Source organism: Anneissia japonica, unplaced genomic scaffold (genome assembly GCF_011630105.1).
Source record: "Anneissia japonica isolate Jap-2015-1 unplaced genomic scaffold, ASM1163010v1 scaffold287713_len945575_cov184, whole genome shotgun sequence".
In the NCBI taxonomy this organism is placed as follows: domain Eukaryota; kingdom Metazoa; phylum Echinodermata; class Crinoidea; order Comatulida; family Comatulidae; genus Anneissia; species Anneissia japonica.
In genome coordinates, this window is record NW_022725774.1 from 736,210 (window position 1) to 759,084 (window position 22,875).

The following is a 22,875-nucleotide window of genomic DNA, read 5'->3' on the forward strand; positions in this document are numbered from 1 at the left end:
ATGGTCGAGGTTGCTTCACCTATCACGATGTATTCCAACCATCATAAGGTTATCTAAATGAGCATTTGTCATAATGCAAATTATTTTCAATTAGTCTCATTGAATTATTATTATTATTATTATTATTATTATTATTATTATTATAATTATTGTTGTTGTGATGATGAAAATTTAACACAAACAATATGGTGGCTGAACGAATATTACATGCAAGTATTTTTTTTATTTGTTTGTTCCCCGACAAAATTTATCGTCTTCCCCAACGGGGGGGCTATGCTCCCCAACAGGGGGGGGGCTATAGACCCCCCAGCCCCTCTGGTGCAACCACTGGAGCTTTTGTTTTTAGTACATTTTGATGGTAAATATTTGATTTTAAAATGCCTATTCCAGAAAGCCTATGAAGTCATTCAGGCGTAATGAACGGTAACCTACGTCTGTTGACAACAGAGAGCGCCACCTGGCGTTGTGACGACACGACCATGGTACTCTATAGTTAATTAGTCACTGAAAGTGATTTACAATAATTTATTTTGAGCTAATGAATTTATCTGAATAATAATATTGTTTATACTGTTTATTGTTTTATTTTTGTTTCAGCTTTACTTCCACTGGTCATTAGAATTTTACTATCATCATTTTTTTGTTAACAAACCCAAAACCTAATACATTAAATCTCATAGAACTGAGAACTCCAACAAGTCCAACTGGTTAGGTTCTGGGCACGGAGGGCCTATATTGACAACAAAAACCATTAAAGCATCAGGGACGATCAATTCAAATTATGAGTAAACATATTGCACCATTGATGGTTACTGGACTTACACCTTGGTAATGCAGGAAAGGCTGCCAGTGCAGGTAGAAAATGGCACCGCTAGCAGTTTACACGGAAAGATGACATTATAGGTTCTTTATGGGAAGTGGTCCTAAGGGGTTGTCCCTAGATGACACTAGTACAGGTTCCTTTATGGGTGATTTTCCCTAGATGACATTATAGGTTCTTTCAGGAGATAGTCACTACTTTAGATAACATTAGGTTCTTTAAAGGAGGTTGATGACAATTACAGGTTCTTTAAAGGTAGTGGTCCCTAGATAACATTATTATGTTTAAAGGGAGGTGGTCCCTAGATAACATTATTGTATAGGTTCTGAGGTTCTTTAAGGGAGATGATCCCTAGCTAACATTATAAAGTTCTTTAAGAAAGGAGGTCCCCTCTTTAATAGGCCCTCCAGTTTTCTTTAATTAATAATCACAACAACTCCCTGCATATACCTATGTGAACGATTCTCTTGTACTTTATACTGTAATGTTTTTTTGTTTATTTGAACAAAGTATTCCTATTTTGAAACGTCCTTCAATCTCTCAATCAGCACTAAAATCATCTGCTTGGTCAACAGTCATTGTATGAGGTGTGCAAGTCATGCAATCTTCTCTTTGAATATTTGAAGGTCAGGTGTTACTATCTGACAGCAGGAAACTAGGTGTATCCAGTACAGTGCTACCGTGTAGATAGATCCAATATTTACTTTTTATATTGATTGTGGCAATCAAATGATTACAGTATAATGATAATTATTGAAACAGTAATGGCCATGATTATGATAAATTTTTATTATGGTACTACAGTTATAGGGGTGTTGCTGTTTCACAACACTAATTTTCTAATAACTCTTCAATAAATACATGATAATTAAAAATCTGATCCAAACTGCAGAAATGGGACCTAACAGATTCTAAATTATCTGATAAAGATTGAATAATAATCTGATAGTTTTCGAGAATACAATAATACAAATATGGTTTGAAAATTTTATAGAATCCAATTTCTATGAGCTATAAATAATAATAGAATTTTGTTTTAATGACATGTTCATCAAAGTGTATACATATAATTAAAAAAATAATAATAAATTGTTCACATAAACATATTTAATAATAAAAACATTTTGAAATTTAATCTTACCTGGTCTTTGCTATCTCCAAGTCTATCAATAACTGCAGGTATCACTAAAACAAACAAAAAATTGCCTCATTATAAATAGTTTTATCCAAATAATTTTTAAAATTATAATATGAAATAATTCATAAATTGCTGGATGATGATTCATTTGAAATTAATACTACAGATAAACACAGATTATGATTGTTATTTCGATCTTCAGATAATATAACAAGTGCATACATTGTGGTGCTACAGAAATTTGCCAATGGGATCCTGGTGGGTCAAGGGAGATTTAAAAAAATAAATGACGATGGTGAAAACTGTGCTTTTTAGACCAATTAAATATATTTCTTTGAATGATACTACAATATATTATAAGATTCAACTGGACGCCATTTTCCTCACCGACAAACCACTGATCCCAATTTTAAACGTAATTAACCCTTTCCAGGCGTATGGCGTCGTGACGACGCCCTCTTTGACCATACTTTATAGCGAGGGGCGTCGTACGTACGCCCTTTATAGATTTCATAATTATTTTATAGCTAGGCTGCCCACTATAGGATTTTTTGAGAGTGATGTAGGAGTATTTCTGTAGAGGGCCTCCTGGATTAAGACCAAATAAAATGCTTGTGCCCAGTAAAAACCCGACATTTAGTGTAGATGATGTAATTTCCCAGTTTTAGTACAGCCTCAGGCAATGGTAATGAGGCAGACTGGAAATGGTTAAGATGTTGTATCTTACTTTTTCTTTGTAAATTTTAATTGATGATTAAATGCGTGTTTGATAACTAATATAATGCAAGCTTTTCAGTGGTGGCGCCAGGACCTGCCCGACGGAGGGGCTAAAGGCCCCGACAGGGGGGCTAGTGGAGCGAATTGAGTCTCACTTGGCTGGCGGCCAGAGGGCCGCCAAAGGCCCCCGGTCGGGGGCCAGGGGGGCCGCCAAAGGACCCCGGTGGGGGAAGCCACGGAATATTTGATGAATTATGGCGAATTTTTATTACTTATTTGATAGGCATCGAGTTACTATATGACTTCATGTAGGCTATGCTTTCTAATGCTGAAATCAGCTTTATAAACCAAAACATTTTGAATAAAGCAAGAAACAAAGATTATGCAATGTAACCATCTAATTTATTTTCAAATCCTCATTCTTGAAAGTGAAATTCTATTTTTTGGAAATTTTGCATGAAATCTGTCAACCACGCTGTCATGGTCGAGGTTGCTTCACCTATCACGATGTATTCCAACCATCATAAGGTTATCTAAATGAGCATTCAATTGACAAATTTATTTTATCTTTATTATTCTGACCAAAGCTGCTAAAGACCATGGAAACCCCAGTCCCAAAAGTGGTCTTTATTGGGGGGGGGGGGGAGACCTGAACTACCATATACTTGTGTAGTGTATTAAAGGTAACATTCCATATTTTCATAGAAAATGTTAATGCCTTTTGTATAGTAGATTTGATGGTGGCTTTGTCAGCACAACACATCTGTAGCTGTCAGTTGGGAACAATGTACACTACTGTATTTAAAAATTTTACATTTTTTGTTCATTTAATTACAATTTGTATTCTATGAGATACTTTTAATACTTACTTTTACAATAAACAAAGAAGGGTTTCCCCTTCTCATTAAAAATGTATCCCCTACTTTATGCAAATAATAATTCAATTTTTAAATTATAATTATGAAAAATTAATTATAACATGTTACTGCAAATCAATTTTGACATTATGTTATGCAGTAGACTATATAGTATTGTGATACATTATGTATAATACTCACTATTTATTTTGAAACAGGTGTGAATATTTCATTATCATTAATTGGTAACAGGAGTGCCAAAATAAATATTACTATACTGTTTTAAATTAAAATATTTAGTTTTAAACTAAATAATTGTATTTCATTCTTTATAAAGGTTAAGTCTCCTTGGAAAGGTCATCTTGGCACTGAGAAGAATAAGGATATTCATGGATAAAAAAGAAAAACAACATGGAAAGAGATGAGGAATCCTATGAGCCCTCAAACTTTTAAAAGAAACTGTACTGAGACAAACTAGTAACATGAAGCGTTAAAGCTTCCGTAAAACATTTCAACGAGTGCACAATGTCAATGGACCGGTGACACCACAATCATTCTTACTACTTTGTGGACAGTTGAAAAGATGGCCATTAGAAATTGGTTCCTAAGGTAAGATATATGGAAAATCTGAAAAAAATTCTTGAAGTTGGGAAGTTATTCTGACATGATTTTGATCCCATAGTATTAGTAATCATAACAAGATAGTATTTGTGTGCATGTCTTCCTATCTCAGAACCTTTAATACCTAGTAATTTTTTTTTTTTAAATGAACTCAGACTTTTTGGACTTCAGAAAGTATGAAATCAAGGTATCTATCTCCCTAGTTTACTGTAATAAAATCATTGCAATCTACAGTAGTACTGTATTATAACTTAAAACTTCAAATAAACACAATAATTCATAAAAAAAAAAAACATCATCTGTTACACTGTCCGAATGAGCACTCAACCTTGACCTTATGTTGACCTTTCTTTCATCTGTCACTCTGTCTGTGTACACCGATGGTTACGGAATGCAAATTAATGCTTGTTTTAATTGCGTTATGGCAGAATTATCATCAACTGAGAAGAACTTCAATTCATGTGTTAAAAGTCTCTGGTGACAATTAATATTGGATTATATAGTAGTCATACAAATTACAGACTATAACATTCAAATTTAATATTGAACTATTTAAATTTGAGATACTGTGTTGTAATTATTGTGAATGTGCATGAAATTCGAGTAAAAACACCAGAATTAAAAACTTCTTTACCAGTTTTTCTTCAAAAAATACTTTTATGTTTACTGAAACCTTTTCAAGAATTAACTTACTTTCCATTTTGAACATTTAAACTAAAAAAAAAAAGAATAGAAAAGCAAGAAAAAAAAAAATTTAACTTAATTATGTTAAACTAAATATTTTCATACTTAAAATTAGAACTAGAAAAACAAGACAAACACAAGTATTGTATCATATATTCTGTCTCAATTAAATTAATGAATGCATCGTCTATAATTTATATTCAAATTCAGACATGAAATTTTGTTTGAAATTAGATGATGTTTACAGGGATTGATTATTTAAATATACCTGTATGTTGTATTTTTCTATGAATTGCATGTTTTTCAAATAATGCCAACATAAATTAATCACCATGGACACCAGTAAAATTGAAGCAATAACCATGGAAACTACTGTAGACTAATATCAACTGATGAAAATCCATGTCATCAATAAAAAGCATTGTATTTTATCAATCACAAGGTACTTTATTCCTGGAGAGCTCACTGAAGATTCTCTTTTCTTTCTGAACATTGATTTTCCAAAAGGAAGTTCCACTCAACAATGCAAGTCTTAAATTCAAATGGTGGAAGCTAACAAAATAAATACAAAAATTATTATGATCCAAAAGAGATTCTAGGGACTATTTAAAATATTTAAGTTTCAACTATAGAGTAACGCCAAACATCACCGCTATACAAGGTTAATATAAAAACAGAATTTTTTAAAATTACAATAATATTACCTGGTTGATTTAAAATATTATTCAAACAAACCCAGGCGTTAAATCTTTAAATTATGCCACATTATACAAGATAGAGTTTTTTTTTTCTGTTTTCATCAGACTTGGAAACCAAGCTACTATAACAATAATGATGAGTAATACAGTAAGTAGCAAATTGTTTTTTCGTGTAATATGAATTAAACTTTTTTTTAAATATAGGCCTACTTTGGAGATGACACTGTTAATTACTTGGGCTCAAATAATTATTTACCTTGATGAGACAATTTTAAACTGAGGAGTTTTTTTACGAATAGGCCTAGAGTTCAACTCCTCAACCCCTTGCAAATTTCCATTGTGTATACACAATACATTATTGTTGTTACAGTATTGTTGAGTATATTCACATGTTTGCTAGGTTATATTTTTCCTCAGGGGATCTATTTACAATGTCAAAATATTTTTATTTTCATATGAATTATGATAATTATAATCTACATGAATGCAAACTCGAATTACAATAATCTGACTGTACGCAAAGTGCCTGGCCTGCCTGCACAATTTACTACAAATCAACAATCATTTCCATGAATATTTCCAATACTTATTTATGTCAAATAATCTATCAAAATTGAATTGAACTTTAATAAAATATACTGTCAACATCAGAAAAGCATGCACAGGAGTTGCAAAAAGTGCTCCCCCACCAGTTACCAACCCCCTCTCCCCTCCCCCTCACACAAAAAATCATATCTTTACAATTTTTAAAATTATATTTCATATTGTTTTTGATGTACTGTATGTTACAGTTACGTCAAGCACTTCATATGCTGAAATTTATAATGAACATGTGCACATTTTATGAGTTTGTTTTCAAATTTGAACCCAAAATGTTGAATTGTGTTCCGTATTATTCTGTGCAATGTTTGATCCAGTAAACGAGGCCTAGAATCATGCGCTATATTTAGGAGTGATATATTATTTTGGGAAGTAGGTTGAATTCAGTAGCTTTGTAGGTTCAGGTTTGTTGTTGTTTACGTTTCTGTTTACATCAGATCATGGAAAGGATCCCAAAGCTATTATCACTAGAATTTGATAAATGAAATTTAGTATGACAATGGCAAGACATGACAGGCAAAATAGGGCAGAGTTTGTGGAATAGTCTTACACCCTGGTAATTTCCTGTTCATCATTAAACTTAGGGATGGCATATCAAAAGGCAATTTTTAATGCAAGTATTTCATTAAAGTACACTCATTCAAATCATACTGGGCTTGACTTCCGAGGAAACACTGGTACGTGAATTAGAATGTGGGGGGAGGGGAGGAGGTGGTGGGCTTATACTCAGAAAATACGGTAGTTATTCACTCACCTGTTCCAATGTGACACCTGAATTTGTCATCCATACGCTCGACAAGGACTATGAGACAGTCAAGACCATGTAACGAAACCTGAAATCAAAGATATCATTTCACCTGTGTGTATTAGGCCTATCATTAATTTCTTCATAGAAGCAAGTACTGTATCATACATAAGTGATATTAATAATAAAAGCCAAGCACACACTGCACCAAAGGTCTTCGGCCGACACGATCCATGGCGAACGGAGAGCGCAACGTGAGGTGGTGCATGCTATGTATCGTTTTTGCATTGTCACAGAAAGCAAGGATGGATTCATTGGCCTATAGTTCTATGGGCGTCACATAAGGCAGTGTATATATCTGGATTTACGTTTTGGATGTAAGAATATAAAACACCTTGACTTCAGTCCGGTCTCTCAAACTTGGTTGTGTTCATAATAACCCAAACTAGCTATTGCTCCAGACTATATCTATTTCAGTCTCTTGCAACTAAAGTCAAAGATATTTTTATGTGAATGTTCTACTGTACTATTAAATATTGCTGAATTTTTAATATATTACATTAGGATTACCATTTATATGGCCAATTAAAAGCTGCGTTGCTTTGTAATTTGTTGCCATGACAGATATTGAATCCAAGACCCTGGCACTGAGGGCAAGTATCTTAACCACATAGCTACTCTCACTCCATAGAAGTGCAAGGCTTAAATGCGACTTGCTCATTCTGAAGACTCCAAATAATTGTTTTAAATTTAAATTTTTAATAAACCTTACCTTAAAATTACTGCTACTGACCCACGACACAAGGCCATCGATGAGCCTATCAATGTTGTCACATTTTACTGGGTTCGTTCTCACTGATAAGTAATCCTGAAGCTCTTGGCTAGCCTGGATCCGCAGTTGCGTATCTGATTTTAGAACCTTAGCCACGATATCGTCTAATGTCAATTCTCCCATCGCAACCTTGCTGTAAGAATCACGATTATCAGCAGTTTAGGGTTTCAAAGTCATTTTTCTGTGAAGATAAAAAAAATATACCAAAGTGATATTGTTACTTTTTTATACGTTATTATTTACAGCATTATTAGTATTAGGGCAAGCCTGACTGATAAAAAAAATGTAAAAATCTCTGATCAGTTTAAAATATAAAAATATTAACTATTTTTTACTAGGGGAGGTGAGACCATGTTGTGTAAAAAGGCCACTTATTCAAGAATTAATTAATGAGTTTGATACCTTAACAATGCACTTCGGTCTGGTGTTACCCATTTACCTTCTATTTTGGCCGTGTTTCCGCAGCACTTATTACCAAATAAATTATCGGAAAGCAGCCATTTTGTCACTTTTCACTGCGGGGCCCAAAGTTTCCAATCAATTTTCGGACGAAAATCAGCTAATTTATTAGAAAAAAAGCTCCAATACCAATGTCAAATACTGGTGCAAAGAATTCTTTTGGGTAGTTGTTTCTAAGGCAACTACTATAGTAGTCAAGGCCTAGTATTTTAAATAATAAGTGAGTAAATTTTTTTCGTATTTAAGAAGCCTGAAACGGCTGCGCTTGATGTTGACGGTGTCTGGCTAGGCCTAGGTCTATCCCTACCTATCATTAAATGTACCGTAAAGCAGAACAAACAGAGCTACTATATGCAGCATTTTTTTTCATCTTCTTCTCAGTCCCTATAGATAGAAGTCCAATGAAATATCATTGTGATGACAGTAGGCCTACATTTCCCAGAGTGAAATATTACCGATTTCGTTCTTAGCCAAGGCTTTTCCATCTTGTGCAAAAAAAGGGTCACCTGTTAGGTCAACAAAACAGAGGCTGTGATGTTGAACACATTGCACTTTTATCCATAATTTTGCATGATGGGATAAAATATTTGGAGGGAATGTTCACAATGTGCGCGGAACTGATCGTTTTTAACAACAATCTGTTCAGGCTGCCACCGACAATGACGAGACGGTGTCGCTTTGTCTAGTGTTCACGGGCGCAGAGTTGGACTTGTCGTACTGTACGACGCAGTGAGTGCCTAACTTTAGATTACATTTCACACAAAACTAATGAGCAGAAAAAATTAGGAGGTAGGGAGGTAAGCCTACTAACAAAATATATTAAATTTTTATCATAGAAGTCAAATGCCATCATTAGTTATCTGTGACATCCAAAATCTTTGAAAAAAAAAATATACACAATTGAGTAATAGAAGGAGCAAAATATTATTATTTTTTTTAAATCATACTGTAAAAAACAAAACGTTTAATCCAATGCTGGTCATTTAATTTATTTGAGTGAAAAAAAACATATTGATGAGCACAGTAAAAGATAACATAGGATAACACTTAAACATCATGATATTAGTACTATTGAAACTGTTAATATTTCAAGAATTTATAAAGTTCAAATCCAAGTTTGATTACTTCCATAAAGAAATACTTTGGATCAATGAACTGAAAGTTAAGTATGGTCAAAGCCAAATTGTTTCTAGTAAATTTGCTATTAAGAGATGCTAAGTATTGTTCAGCTCTACACAGTTATGTTGTAGGCCCCTATTGATGTTAATTAATTACTTCCTGTCATCTCTTTGGTGTTTCTGTAGGTTTTTTGATCTTATGGTATCATGATGGAACAAAACGTCAATCCTTTTTGTCATTAAACTTTTGTTTTGAAATAAACATTAATCTCTTTCTCGTCACAGTTTTCCATGAGTGATAAAGTAGCTTTTTATCACATCATTCTTAGTGTAAATCACATAGGTTTGCAGTACAGGTACATACATAGGGAAAACACAATGTTTTGTATTTTTATTGCCCAACTTTATTGACATACACTGTACTTTAAATCCCCTCGTTATCAATGCTGAATCATCAAATTGCTATAACAATCAATAACTTATGACACCTTTCAAACATAACACAATAAATAATTTATAAAGGGTAAACACTGATAAAACTAACCCAGTTTTTCTCAATATTCTTAATTTGCCATGATTATTAATTAGTTATAATAGTTTATTAACCTTTTATACTTTTTCATCTGAACTGTATTATTATACAGCAGGGGTGTGCATGAAAATCAGTCGGAGGGCCAAAGTGAATTTTTGATTAAAGACCGAGGGCCGCACCAAAATTTTGATGTTTCCAGTGACCTTCCAAAACCTCCAAGCACTGCTTTTACACCACTTTACTTTTTACATTCTGTACGATTGTGTCGGGCCTTAAAAAACAAGGTGTTTTCTGGCCAATGTTGCTTGGCGGGCCGCACACATAGGGTTTTTAATTCATTTTCCCGCATTTTGCCCACCTGTGTTATACAGTTAACAATTTCCAAAGTTGTTTCCAAAAATACAATCAAGTAAAAAAAAAAAAAAATGGAATTACGAAAAGGAAATGAGTAACAAGCAATAAAATAAAAATTTCAACATTGAAATTAAACTAATGCCAACTCATTAAAATTTAAACTACAGTAACAAAGAGCTAATAAAAAGAACATTCATGACTAAAACTAAAAATGCAATTGATTGCAGGTTGATAATGTTGTCATCTTTTGTTTTTGTCCTTTCACCAAAGAATTATTCCTTATTTTAAAAGTAAATTAAGTATAGTAGTTAGTAATGTATTGAATATATTGTAAATAATGAATTAAATACTAAAAATAAGCCGTACACCACTGGACTACCACACAGTAGGTAAAGTTCAAAGACCCCTTTCAGTAGCTCACTTTCACGACATGGAATTGCACTCATAGTGCATTTTGGGACACCCCAAGTTACAAACTATATACTGTACCACCAGCCAGGCTCTGTGTTTGGTTTAAATACCTGCCTGTTCCCTCACTTTTTTACAAATTAGAGACTAATCACCATTTTGTGGTCAATACCTGTAAATCCAAACTTTTTCGCTGTCGCAAACAGGCCTAGAAAAATTTGAGTCTGTTCTCTGAATGCACAAATGGGTGTCGTACATTGAGCTTTAGTTTAACATAAGCTAGTGTTTAGTTCAGGTTTTAACAGTCCTTCAAATCAAAGACATTTGGCTGCATATCAATAACCATACTGTACATTGTCATAAAAATTGATCTTAGTTTAATTAAACAAAGAGTAGCATCGGCCTGCAGGCTATAGATCATTATGCATTCCTAAACAAAATATAACTGGCTGTATGGCCTACACATGCTCATATGTAGACATCACTTGAAATCACTGATAGTAAAATATAACATTATAATACATTTTAAATAAAGTCTTCGTAATGTAACATTGAATTTTTATTGACTTAAATTCAATCAGCTCATAACAGAATATTCAGTCTATTTGGACACAAAATAGAATTTTATGGTATGACCTTAAATTGACCTTAAATTTAGATTTATTTGAAAATCTTTCATTATGAAGGCTATATGTAAAATGAAGGTTTGACTGGTTTTTAATAGGAAATGCTGGTTGTAAAGTCAAATGCAAACAGCATTATCGTATGTAAACATATCTGTTCCATAATTTGATTTCAGTGACAGTATCAACAATCAAAGTAAATAATATGGGCTCAGCAATTATAACATCACAGAAGTATGCCATTATTATTAATGGTGGAAGAATTTAATTGGAAGTTTCAATGTTTCTCTTCAAATTCCACCAAGGATTGTAACAGTATGAGTTACATGTATAATATAATAATAAATGCATAAATGAATCATTTTGCTAAGCAAAAAACCTGACTTAATAATAATAGTTACATTCCTGAATTGGGTTATACAGTATATCAAATTAGTTCTGATATTGTATGTAAACATTGTTATAGTTACCCTTCACTGTAATAATAAACTGGCCTACTGATATGAACTGATGGCCGATTTATCAATCATTAACCTCAATTTTATAGCTAGTTTTATGTATTGTTAGTTCAAAGTTTAAAGAATTGGCCTATTTTTTACACCAGTTTGTTAAAATTATTTTTTCAATGCTACTTATTACAATAATACTTTTTTGAACAACTTAGTTCATTTTTCAGAATCGGTATCAAAATTAGTTAACATTCACCTCTGAATACTGACCATATAAATTTCAGTAGAATTTGAAGATAGAATCCATAATAAATTGCCAATATTTAAAATTAATTTAGAAACCAGTCCTACCATAAACAACAGTATGGTATATTACATGCAAGCATAAATTCTGCTAATTTGTTAACATTTTAAATTCCTACTTTTATTCATTAAGAATTTTACAAATTAAGAATTGTTATTAACTAAATATTTATTTTTAGGCAAAAAAAGTCCTATTTCTATATCTATCAATATTTAATACCACTTTCCTTCCCAGCAGAAAACCAAACATGCATCATTATAGATACAGTATAGTAGTACTGGATATGTACAGTATTAGTAGTGGGTTTGTGTATGGTGACTGCATTTAAAAAAAAATGTAGTCTCATCCTTTTTTCCAACAAACAAGATACATTAAATGTCAAAAAAAATTATTAGACATGTGTGAGAAAATGAGTGAGATGTGGATTTTCATTATTTCTTTTTAAATAGGCCCTATGATTGAATATAAGTGAACTTGTAATGAGACCAGCCAATATACAGAAATTACTTTATAACTTACATTTGAAAGCCAGATTATACAGTACTTCATACAAAGCTCATCTGCTGTCTGTGTACTAGTAATGAATGGCTTTTGTTGTTAACTGAGAATAGCTGTAATTTTTACCTACAGTAAACAAGTTGTTACAAATTGTTAATTGTTTTGAAAACTAATTGGGCATGGGCACAACACCCATGAATCAGTAGAGTCAAAAAGCATTGCTTTGGAAGATACAGTAACAGCCTTGAAAGGACAATTTGCCAAATGCTTTATGATTTCTGACACTCACGCTCTGTTTGATTTTGAATTAACTATCTGTGTTCATTCTATCCAGGGCCATTCTATTCATGAAAATAAATACTGTACAGTACCTGGAAAAGTGTGAAACACATTCAAGAAAAATTGTGTTTTTGGGGATTACAAGAAAATAATTTTGCTCTGTTTATTAATTTGTTCACTAGCTATTTTATGTTAGAACAAAAACAAAATATTACCTGCTACAGTAATCACCACAACCACACCAACCTTTTTTTTAAAATCTACAGTACATGAGATTTTTTTTTATTTTAATGGATGTCATGTCTATAAGACTCAGCATTTTCTTGATATGTTTTCTTGATATGATTTGATTGTGTTTAAATAATAAGACCTACAGTATCCCTGTACTGTAAACATAGTTAATTATTCCATATACAGGTACAGTAGAGTAGTAGAAGAAATTTTGATTTAATTTACTGTATTTACCTGGAAAAAAACATGTTTATTATAGTATGTCATCTATGTATGAATATCCTAAATAATAATGATCGACAAAATCTACAGTACATGAGATTTCTTTTTTAAATAGATGTCATGTATATAAGACTCAGCATTTTCTTGATATGTTTTCTTGATATGATTTGATTGTGTTTAAATGATAGGACCTATCCCTGTACTGTAAACATGGTTAATTATTCCATATACAGGTACAGTAGGGTAGTAGAAGAAATTTTGATTTAATTTACTGTATTTACCTGGAAAAAAACATGTTTATTACAGTATGTCATCTATGTATAAATACTGTATTTTAAATAAATAAATAATAATGATTGACAAATATTAATTAAAGACATATATTTAGACTAGAATGCATTGTACTTGAAGACATACAGTAGTTGTGCATATGATGTAGCATATGTTGTAAACATGGTACTACTAGACTGCCTTGGTGGTATAAGCAGACTTTGCTGACTACTGTCATTGTAATATCACTCTATTGTCAGAGCCAACAATACTGTATACATGCACACTGTCATCCCCCTCCCCTCCCCCCCCCCCAAAAAAAAAAATCATTGCATTGAAGACAGCCCTTTTTGACAAACTACATTATTATTCACAACAGATTAATTTGAATGTCAGTCTAATTTGTTGATTAAAACTGTATTTTATTGACACTGTATAGAGAATGGTATTTTTTGTTCTAATTTAATTTCAGAACAGAAGATCTGATCAAAGATGTGATGATGGTTGATTGTAGCAGCTGGTGGATCTACAGTTTTGTAATCACAAAAGTGATTGAACTACAGAATTAAACATATTTTATGCAGTGGTTAATTATGTTTGGACGTGATTATGTTTCGAAGCCAAAAGTAATTTATTGTTAAACTATCATAATAAACATAATTAATTATTTTATGCAATATTAAAAAAATATATTTGCTACTCTTGTAAATTCCTTATTTTATAACATTGTTGATTAAAATATTTGATGTGTCAACAAATACAGAAAAACAATATTCTTTTTTAATGTGTATGATATTAAAATATGGTACTGCAAATATTTTTCTTTCTGCATGGAAATATAACAGTATTTATAACTGCATAATTGGACGGAGTATGTAGCAAAGTTCATCAAAATAGACCTCCGCCCCTAGGTACTGTAGTACCACTACCAATATGCCTTCAGGTACATGCCAGACCTACCTAGCCCAGATGAAGGCTAGGCCCTAGGCCTACCTCCTTTCATAGTTAGGCTTACTGTAGGTTAGTCTTGGACAGTAGGCCTGTACCTAGAGGAAGGCCTAGGCTAGGTTGAGAAAGGGTTTCAATGACATTGTACAGTACTACAGAATAGGCTATTTGTAATTAATTGTATTGTTTGTAACTTTATTTGGAAGCTTGTTCAGTACTAGGCCAAAGTCTACGATATAGCAGTAGTAGCTAGGCCTAGCCTAGGCTATTTCAATTGTAATTATAATAAAATGAACATTTAATTTTGAGTAGATATTATGATGCTTGTCTTCAAATCACATGGTATCTTCAACTTCGATTCTGCCTAGCAAGGCCTGGCCCTCGCCTACTACATACCGAACCAGGACGGCAAGGCCTAGGCTGGTCGAGCGGGGTTAGGCCCTAGGGCATATGTTGGAGGCTAGCGTTTTGGGCTGACTGGACCTTCCAAAATCAATGAGAACTCTGCTTGGTGGACCTATTTTCAATATTATTAAATAATAATAGGATAGAATATGTCATTATAAAGATATAACGTATTCAATAGTTACTGAAATACCAAGGAACCTAGATCAATGGCTTTACATTACTAACTAGGCGTTCTACACACACGGGAGGGAGCATGACCGTGTGTCGGAAAAAAGCGCGGTTACAGCAGAGGCCATAAAAAGGAATGGAGTCGATCGAGGGGCTGCCACATCGCCTAGCTGGTGTGAGTGATGCTGTTATTCCAAGATAAACATTTGAACTACACGCTATTAATCCCAATGGCACACGCCAAAGACCGCTATATTCATACATACCTGAGATACAGATTGAAACGAAATAAAACAGTAATCGTAAAATTCCTAAATATTGCTTGTAAACCCTATGTTTTGACTCATTTAGTTGAGTTGTCTATTCCGCCATCTTATGTGTGTATATTTCAAATATGTGACGTCACATGAGAAATGCTACGCTCCAATGCCCCTGGGAAAAAACAGTAAGGAAGGATGTGCATTGCTCTGTATTAAACTTCAGCAAAATAGCAGCAATAGGCCTGTTGCAACAATACAATTCTTAATACCGTCGTATCTGTATACAGTATTCATCTGTATGCTGCACTATTCTCTAATTTTAGTAAAAGGTGCACAAATCAAGGCGGTATAAAAATTGCAAATGTAGTGTGAGAGTAACACAGATCCTCACACAATAGAGACAAAAACCACAATGAGTTTATAAAAAGTAACAAATTATCATTATTGTTATATGATTACTGATGTAGTAGTGCCTGTTATTTGTAGTGGCGTATGTCAGGAGTATTACACAAACATGTCAGGAGTATTACACAAACACTCCTATAATCCAAATAGTTTATCAACTGTGGAAATGTGGAATGAAGCATTTTATTTCGACCATTACTTGAACCTAGGCTATATACATTTTTATATAAATTTTAATTTAAAAAGTGTGTTGACTACATTTAAACAGTGGTGGCGCCAGTGGGCGATGTCCCCAACTGTAGGGAATTCCCCCGAGGGAAGAGTACCGTAGTGGACGGAACCAATAACCCGGACCCGACCCCACGGGGGTTTCCCCGAAGCCCGCCGATGGAAGCACTAGGAATTTAAAATTAAGAATAAGATATTTGAAGGCTTAGGCTAAATCGATATTCGATATCATAATCTCTAAAAATTAAAGGAATTTATCTTATCCCGTGACGACTATCGGAGCTCCCTTCCCAGTCCCAGTCAATGAACTGGCGCCACCATTGCAATTATTTGTTTCTCTTCTATCTTGATTTTATATTTCGTTCAGTTTCCACACGTCTCTCACTGGATTGTTGGTATTTGCACTTTAATGTTGCATCTGGTAACAATAGGCCAAAAAAAATTATTGGGTTGGCCACGCCCGACCGACCCAAATTTTATAAAATTAAGGGTCGGCAATTTTTTTTGTTTTTGTTTTTGTTTTTTGGACAACAAACAATATTTTTTTTATGAGCAAATAAGGCTGGAATAGCCTTGGCGAGTTTAGGGGGGCCAAGACTAGCCTATTTTGCTAGATTGTATGCAATGCGAATCCAAAGTTGTTACCGTATATTATTTGTGTATTTTCTACTTTTTAGGCATAAACACATATTTGGTTGTAAAAAAAAAGAAAAAAAAGTTTTCTACCGACCTACCCATTTTTTGGATTTTCTCAAAACGTGGCCAACACAATTCCCCCCCCCCCCTTTTTTTTTTCCCCCCCCCCCTTTTTTTTTTGGCCTTATGGTGACATTCGTAGTGACGTAATTTATATCTGTATCTTTGTATGCATAATCACAATAAAATTATTTTGGATCTTGTGTAAAGACAATTTAGCCCTATGTTATCGGATATACGTCTGTTATTTCATTTGCAAACAGTTTTTGGAACCAAGTGAAACTGTTGATGCTGATTATCACCATCCAGTCAAAAAACAGAAACAGAGCCTGAGCAGTGACTTATCTATGCACTGTATATAATAATCCGTTCCATGGCCAATAAGTTTACGTCGTTGATGGCAGTAGTCTATAATGATACTGATAGTATTCATCCTAGCTTCAAAAGATCTTAATTAAAAAGATTTAGCCAACCAAGAGTAGGGGCGGATCCAGAGATGTCCCAAAGTGGAGGGGGGGGGGGGGCAAGGTGGGGCCGATCGAGATATAACTATAGCCTATGGGGTCCGCGAAATTTTTGTTTTCCAGACACCCGAAAATAACCTCTAAGGCGTTTTGTACAATTTCTTTTTCTTTATTTCTCTTTTTTTTCTTCTTTTATTTTGACTTTGCAAGAGGGGAGGGGGCGGGGTCTACCCGCTCCCCAGTAAATCCGCCTTGGCCAAGGGGAAGCTGAGAGGTGGCGTGGAGGATAGCGTGAGATTTAAAATTCGCTTTTAATCTTTATTACGAGCAATTTTATATCCGGTAAAGTTTTAGGCAGTCGTGAATATCTGAATATGGCATAACATCTGTTATTTCCTACAAAAAGACTCCTTTTTTAATTTTAGAAAATTAACCAATTTTATATTTATAGTAGTACATTCTCGGCTGTTTTAGATGTGAACCTTTTCCGAATTGGAGGGCGAGGGAGAGGGGTGAGACATGTTCGTCGTGTAACGCGACCTCCATCGTCGTATGTCTACCCCAACCTGAATACTCTTCATCGTTGGCTTAAATATTCTATAATTCTCACTCCATCAATTGGATTAAGAAAAAACAATTTCATATAATTCAAATAGGCCTACATTAAAATGATGAAAAGATTATTTTCTAATTAACGGACAATAATTAATGTCTATCTAATTTATGCCAATACCTTCTCGTAAAACAGCAATGTGTGTAATATTTATTGCATAGTCTATTAGACTGACGCTGGCCAATTGAATTAACGGACACATTGGTGCCGATCTTGAAGTCGTTGCAGAATGGAACTTTCGACTAAGCCCCGCCCCTTAGATATTGTCGCTAAGGTCCCACTACGACAGTTTGTAAAAAACATATGCAAACACGTGCGTTTGTGGGACAGCACGTGTGTTTGTGAAACGCGTGCGTATTCCTAGCCTGTTCTGATTGGTCAGTTGTTAAGTTTGATTGACACTCCATAGTTAATTTACCGTTATTCTAGTAAAGTTAAGTAACTTAACTTAAGTGACTTAATTCCTTTATCTAGCTATAATTGAGTGGTTCACGTCGAACTTTTAACTAGTTAAGTGGATGTATATCTAGATAAAAGTTCGACGTGAACCATGCTAATGAGAATAATAATTCAATATGAGAATAAGAACCTATTTGAATATAGAAAATCAGTAGACCAAACTATCAAGTAGGCCTCCGTAACATTGATAAGTACTTATCAATGTTACGCATGGCCGGCGGAATAGGGGGGGGCTGTCTGGGGGCACTTTTTGGTAAAAAATATATGTCTGGAGATTTTTGTATGATCGGAAAGAAATGAAGTAAGAGGAAAGAAGGAGAAGATGGGAAAGGGAATGTTTATCCAGTCCCCGACCGAGTTACATTTTCTCGCAATTTCGTAATTCACATTGGCGGATCTGGGGGAGGGGGATCATGGGTCCTGACTCCTCCCTTGGCCAACAAAAAAAAAATGGGGAAAAAAAGAAGATTTCTAGACCTACCTTTTCAGGACCCGTAAGCTGATTTTTTTTGTTACAATAAGAAAATTATAATTTTAAAGAACATGAAAGTCATTAAAACACTTCAAATGACGGAAAAGCTCATTTCCCGCCATCTAGGAATCAAAATTTTCCCGGGGAAGAACCCCGGACCACCCTTTTTTTGGGGAGGGGGGGATTTATCGATTCATGGAAAAAAGAATACGCATGCAACTACTCATTTGTTTATGTATGTATACACACATAAAATAAAAAACGATAAAAACTTGCCTGTTCGTTTTCAAGAGGGGAAGACCTTGAATTCTGAAGAACTTAAAAAGTCATTTAAGACATTTCAGAAGTCAGGAAAGCTCATTTCCCGCCATCTAGAAATCGAAATTTTCCCAGGGTAACCAGGACCCCCTTTTTTTGGGGGGTTCATTGATTCATTGAATCATTTTCATGAGGGGAAAAACCTTGAATTTTGAAGAACTTAAAAGTCATTAAAAGGCACCTCAGACTAAGTCGGGAAAGCTCATTTCCCGCCATTTAGGAATCAAAATTTTCCCGGACCCCCTTTCTTTTTGGGATTTATCGATTCCTGTCAAAAGACTACGTATGCAATTACTCAATTTTTTATGTATGTATACGCACATAAGGCATATTTACTGTAATACGAATGAGAAAATTTACCTGACCGTTTTCAAGAGCGGAAACCTTGAATTTTGAGAACTTCAAAGTCATTAAAAGGCACTTCAGAAGTAAGGATTTTCTCATTCCCGCCATTTTAAATCAACATTTTTTCCTGGGAGAACTAGAATCCCCCTTATTTTGGGGGGTTCATTGATTCATGGAATCGTTTTCAAGAGGGGAAAACCTTGAATTTTGAAGAACTTTAAAGTCATTAAAAGACAACTCAGAAGTCAGGAAACCTCATTTCCCGCCTTCCAGGAGTCAAAATTTTCCCGGGGAGAAACCCCAGGTCCCCCATTCTTTTTGGGATTTATGGATTCATGGAAAAATACGTATGCAACTACCCAATCTTTTTTATGTATGTATACACACATAAGGCCTATTTACTGTAATAAAAATGGGAAAAAAATTACCTGACCGTTTTCAAGAGTGGAAATCCTTAAATTTTGAAGAACTTAAATTAAAGTCATTAAAAGATACCGTACCGTAGTTCAGAAGTCGGGAAAGCTCATTTCCCACCATTTAGAAATCAACATTTCCCCAGGGAAAACCCGAACCTCCCTTTTCTCTTTGGGTTCATTGATTCAATATGATAATTTTCAAGAGGGGAAAACCTTAAATTTCGAAGAACTTACAGGTAATTAAAAGACAGCTCAGAGGTCGGGAAAGCTCATTTCCCGTCTTCTAGGAATCAAAATTTTCCAGGTGGAGAACCCCCCGACCCCCCTTTCTTTTTGGGATTTATCGATTCATGGAAAAAAATTCGTATGCAACTACTCATTTTTTTTTTTATGTATGTATACACACATAGGGCCTATTTACTGTAATAACAATGGGAAAAATTACCTGACCATTTTCAAGAGGGGAAAACCTTTGATTTTGAAGAACAAAGTCAACACCTAGCTCGAAAGTCTAACTTAAAAATAATTAAGGCACCTCAAAAGTCGGAAAAGCTCATTTCCCGCCATCTAGGAATCAAAATTCTTTGGAGATTATCGATTAATTGAAAAAAGAATACATATGCAACTACTCATTTATTTATTTATTTATTTCTCCCTGTTACGGGAGGACTATTTGGTATGTAAATTATGATCGAGTTTGGTTTTATTCGACTTCGATTTAGTCGAGTTACACTCATAGCAAATTTATCATTGATAGTGAAAACAAATAGGCATAAACAAGTTTTTGACATTGACAAATTTTCGAATTATCCGTAGGCGGCTAACAAAACCAATCAATCAAACGATGAAACAATCGATGTTTAGGCCTAGAATTTTCAGACTTAAACATTTCGAGCCACCAGAATTCGCTTTTATACTGCTGTTCGTTCGACAAGATCAACCAACAATAATAGTATTCGTTATCATTTTTGCAAGCGGTATTTGATGCATCGCGTTAAAAAATAATATTTATTTATTACTCTTTTCACAAATACAAAACAAATATGAAAAATACATTTTTAAGATAAAATGCATACCACGGTAAGAAAGCAAAATAGCTGAAAATTGTCAAAAGAAAAATGTGGTATACGAACAAAGAGTATCAAAATGTGCAACATGCAGTCAGTCCCTAAATGCTCATGCCCAAATCATTGATCCATGTTATCGTGTATGTGTATTCTTTTGATAGTGGTTAGCTATTTTTTTTTTTTTTTTTTTTTGGTAGCAAAAACAAATTGAATTGCTTACTTTGTATATTAGGGCACGTCCTATTAGCCTAACTTTATATAACCACGATTCACACGATAAAACGATGTTAAGCGTCCCTTTTTGCGTCTGTGTGAACACAATTCAGTGCTGCCTACCTTCATAGATTCAGCACACAAAATCGGGCAACAAAAGAGGGCAGACTTCCGATTTCATGACATATCAGGCCCTGCTGATTGTACAGACACAGGAGGCTATGTATGGTGTACATTGTGTGGCTCGGAATGTTAAACTTTTAATTTGCAATTATTTCATGCTATTTCATAGGTCAATATTCAATTAATTCAACCATAATTAATGAATGTATTTCTTTAATGAATTGAACTTATTAAGTGATGTATATCAATGACAAGTATAAGCAGGCCTATATAGATATGCAGTTGCTCTCTTCTATTATAAAATAATTTGTGTACGGTATTATTACCGTATTATTTTTTAGTTGTTAAGCGCCAGGGGCAGTTTCTTGCAATATGCTCTATATAAATAGCAATTTACTATTATTTATTATTATTACAGGAGTGGGCATAAAATCGGTGTCGGGCCCGTAAGAAGCAATGTGTTTTCTAGCCAATGTGCTTGGGTGGGCCACACACATGGGGCTTTTAATTATTTTCGCGGTCCGCAATAAAAAAAAAATCGCTGTCTAGCCACACTTTGCCCGTCTGTGTTGGCAAAGGTAATAATTTTTCCGGTTAGTAATTTATCATACCCACCCCACCCCCCTCTCCATATAGAAAACAATACGACATAGGGCTTATCTTATTTATAATATATGGGCCACACACGTGTGTTTGAAACTAAATATAAGCATTTTCATCATGGTTTTATTTATTACAAACATATTCTTTCACCATCAATACACATTGAGGCCCTTCTTTTAGGTTAAAACGATCTACCTTAAATTTTTCTTTCTTGAGTTTGGGACTATTATGTGTTTAAATAACTTAAAAAGTTAACCCTTTAAAAAAAATTTAAAAAAAACCTATTAAATAGGGCGCGAAGCGCGCAAAAAGTTTTTGTGTTTTTAATTCAAATTTCGTCGGAATTGATAAAAACTCCCTAAAATGTGCAATTTATAGAGGAAATTGGGCTACTGTAACAAGTAATGCGCGCGAAGCGTGCGAAATTTAGGGATTTTAGGCACTTTCAGAGGATGAAAACGGCATTTATCAAGGGGTGTTAAGATGGATATTTTCTCTTTGTCTCCCGGTGTTTTTAATTCTAATTTCGTCGGAATTGATCCAAAATCCCTAAAATGTGCAATTTTTAAAAGAAATTGCCCTACTCTGACAAGAAATGCGCGCGAGGCGCGCAAAATTTGAGATTTTTAGGCACTTTCAGGGGATGAAAGGGCATTTATAAAGGGGTGGGAAAGATTTTCCAAAGATAGATATTTTCCCGTTGTTCCCCGGTGGTTAGCCTACGCCATCTGGCAGCTTAGATCAAAGGAGTTAAGTGGAGAAGAGGTTGCAGGGTGTTGTGAGTCTGGTCATTATGATATCTTCCTTTTTATTCTTGTCTTTATTTTTTCATTATGATATCTTCCTTTTTATTCTTGTCTTTATTTTTCTCTCCTCTTTTTCTTTTCCTTTTCTCTTCCTCTTCTTTCTCTTTCCCTCCCTCTCCCCCCTTTCTTTTCTCCAGCCCCTGTCTCTTATACACATCTAGATGTGTATAAGAGACAGGTATTTGATGCATCGCGTTAAATCTAGATGTGTATAAGAGACAGCCTCACATGTTACGCCACTGAGTAGACGCAAAAAGAAGGGTAAAGCAAAACTTACATCAGAAGAAAAAAAAATAATGCTACAACTAATAACAATACAGTTATAATAATTATACACCCATGTTTTATTATACATAATATATTTTATTCTATAACTATTCAAATAATAATAAGTGAACGTAAAA

The 22,875-nt window shown here is 34.1% G+C and overlaps 1 protein-coding gene and 1 long non-coding RNA gene across 14 annotated transcripts in view; one reads left to right on the forward strand and one right to left on the reverse strand.

The window, feature by feature from the left end:
• The window catches only part of LOC117112874 (CLIP-associating protein 1-like), a 94,333-nt gene extending 77,998 nt beyond the window's left edge, over positions 1-16,335 (reverse strand). For 6 of the 13 annotated variants that reach the window (XM_033256076.1, XM_033256070.1, XM_033256066.1 and 3 more), the window contains exons 1-4: positions 15,250-16,334; positions 7,653-7,893; positions 6,890-6,968; positions 1,962-2,005 (exon numbers count right to left, since the gene is read on the reverse strand). In XM_033256076.1, the coding sequence (XP_033111967.1) occupies positions 1,962-2,005; positions 6,890-6,968; positions 7,653-7,835 (306 nt within the window). In that variant the 5' untranslated portion in view covers positions 7,836-7,893; positions 15,250-16,334. Of the gene's footprint in view, positions 1-1,961; positions 2,006-6,889; positions 6,969-7,652; positions 7,894-12,478; positions 12,584-15,249 lie in introns of all 13 variants that reach the window. The other 7 variants (XM_033256068.1, XM_033256072.1, XM_033256071.1 and 4 more) reach the window with 4 other exon arrangements.
• On the forward strand, positions 3,876-14,720 carry LOC117112878. The gene is made up of 2 exons (XR_004446104.1): positions 3,876-4,141; positions 13,932-14,720. It is a non-coding gene; the product is annotated as an uncharacterized LOC117112878 (long non-coding RNA).
• Positions 16,336-22,875: the final 6,540 nt, after the last annotated feature.